Below are 1,316 nucleotides of genomic sequence, written 5' to 3' on the forward strand. Positions count from 1 at the left end.
TGACATTCTTCACAATAATGGAACATAATGATCCTAGCTTTTGTATGGAACAAGGAAAAAAGACACCCAATAGCCAAAGCAATCCTGACTAAAAATAATAATAATAATAATAATAATAATAATAATAATAATGCCAGAGGCATAACCCTAAGTGACTTCAAATTATCTTACAAAGCTATTTTAATCAAAATGGCATTGTACTGGCATAAAAACAGACATATGGACCAATGGAAAAGAATGGAAAACCCAGAAATCAACCCATATACTTACAGCCAACTTATCTTTGACAAAGGCAACAAGAACAAACAGGGAAAAGACCACCTCTTCAATAAAGTTTGTTGGGAAAGTTGGGTACATATATACAGAAGAATGAAACTGGACCTGCAGTTCTCACCATATACCCAAATCAACTCAAGTATATTAAAGACTTAAGTATAAGACATGAAACCATAAATCTACTGAAATAAAAATTAGGGGGAACCATTTAGGAAGTAGGACTGGGCAAAGATTTTATGAGTGATACACCAAAAGTACAAGCAACAAAAGAAAAAAATAAACAAATGGGATGATATAAAACTAAAAACTTCTGTGGAGCAAAAGAAAGGATCNAGAAAATATCTTAAATTTTATTCTGAGAAAATAGAGTGCATACTGTTCATGTGCTCTGATCGAAGATTTATAATTAGTGGGTGAAATAATCAAGACAATAATTTAAGGATTGAATGACACAGGCACTAGCATTTTCAATGAATACTGGTGTAAAACTCTGTTTTCTTCATTTTCAATCTTCAGATTTCAAATGATGCCCACTCTCACCACTCCCATTTAATATAGTATTGGCAGTACTAGCCAGAGCAATAAGGCAAGAGAAAGAAATAAAGGGTTTCCAGACTAGAAAACAAAAAGTTAACATCTGTCCCTGTTTACAGATGACATGAACATAAATATAGAAAAACCTAAAGAGTTTACCAAAAGTCTCGTAGCTGATTAACAGTTTTAAGAATGTTGTAGAATACAAAATCAGTACCACCAAATCAGTAGCATTTTTATACTCCAATAACAAAGTTTCAGAAAAAGATATCAAGAAAACAGCCCTATGTACAATAGTCAAAACCAAAACAAAACCAAAATCTCTAGGAATCAATTTAACCAAGGAGGAGAAAGATCACTACAAAGAGAAGTGCAAAATGCTTGTGAAAGAAGTTAAACAAGACACAAAATAGTGGGAAGACATTTGATGCTCTTACATTGGAATAATTAACATTGTGTAAATGCCCATACTATTCAAAGCTGTCTACAGATTCATTGCAATCCCC

General features: G+C 32.6%; 1 protein-coding gene across 1 annotated transcript in view; it reads left to right on the plus strand.

Annotated features, from left to right (window-relative positions):
- LOC103583442 (olfactory receptor 5D16-like) overlaps positions 1-77 on the plus strand; it is a gene marked incomplete at its 3' end in the record, with an annotated part of 4,605 nt that extends 4,528 nt beyond the window's left edge. The window contains exon 2 of the mRNA XM_008564754.1: positions 63-77. Within this exon, the coding sequence (XP_008562976.1) occupies positions 63-77 (15 nt within the window). The remainder of the gene's footprint in view (positions 1-62) is intronic.
- Between the last annotated feature and the right edge of the window lie 1,239 nt (positions 78-1,316).

The sequence above is a fragment of the Galeopterus variegatus genome, unplaced genomic scaffold, assembly GCF_000696425.1.
Source record: "Galeopterus variegatus unplaced genomic scaffold, G_variegatus-3.0.2 Scaffold23034, whole genome shotgun sequence".
Taxonomy (NCBI): Eukaryota; Metazoa; Chordata; class Mammalia; order Dermoptera; family Cynocephalidae; genus Galeopterus; species Galeopterus variegatus.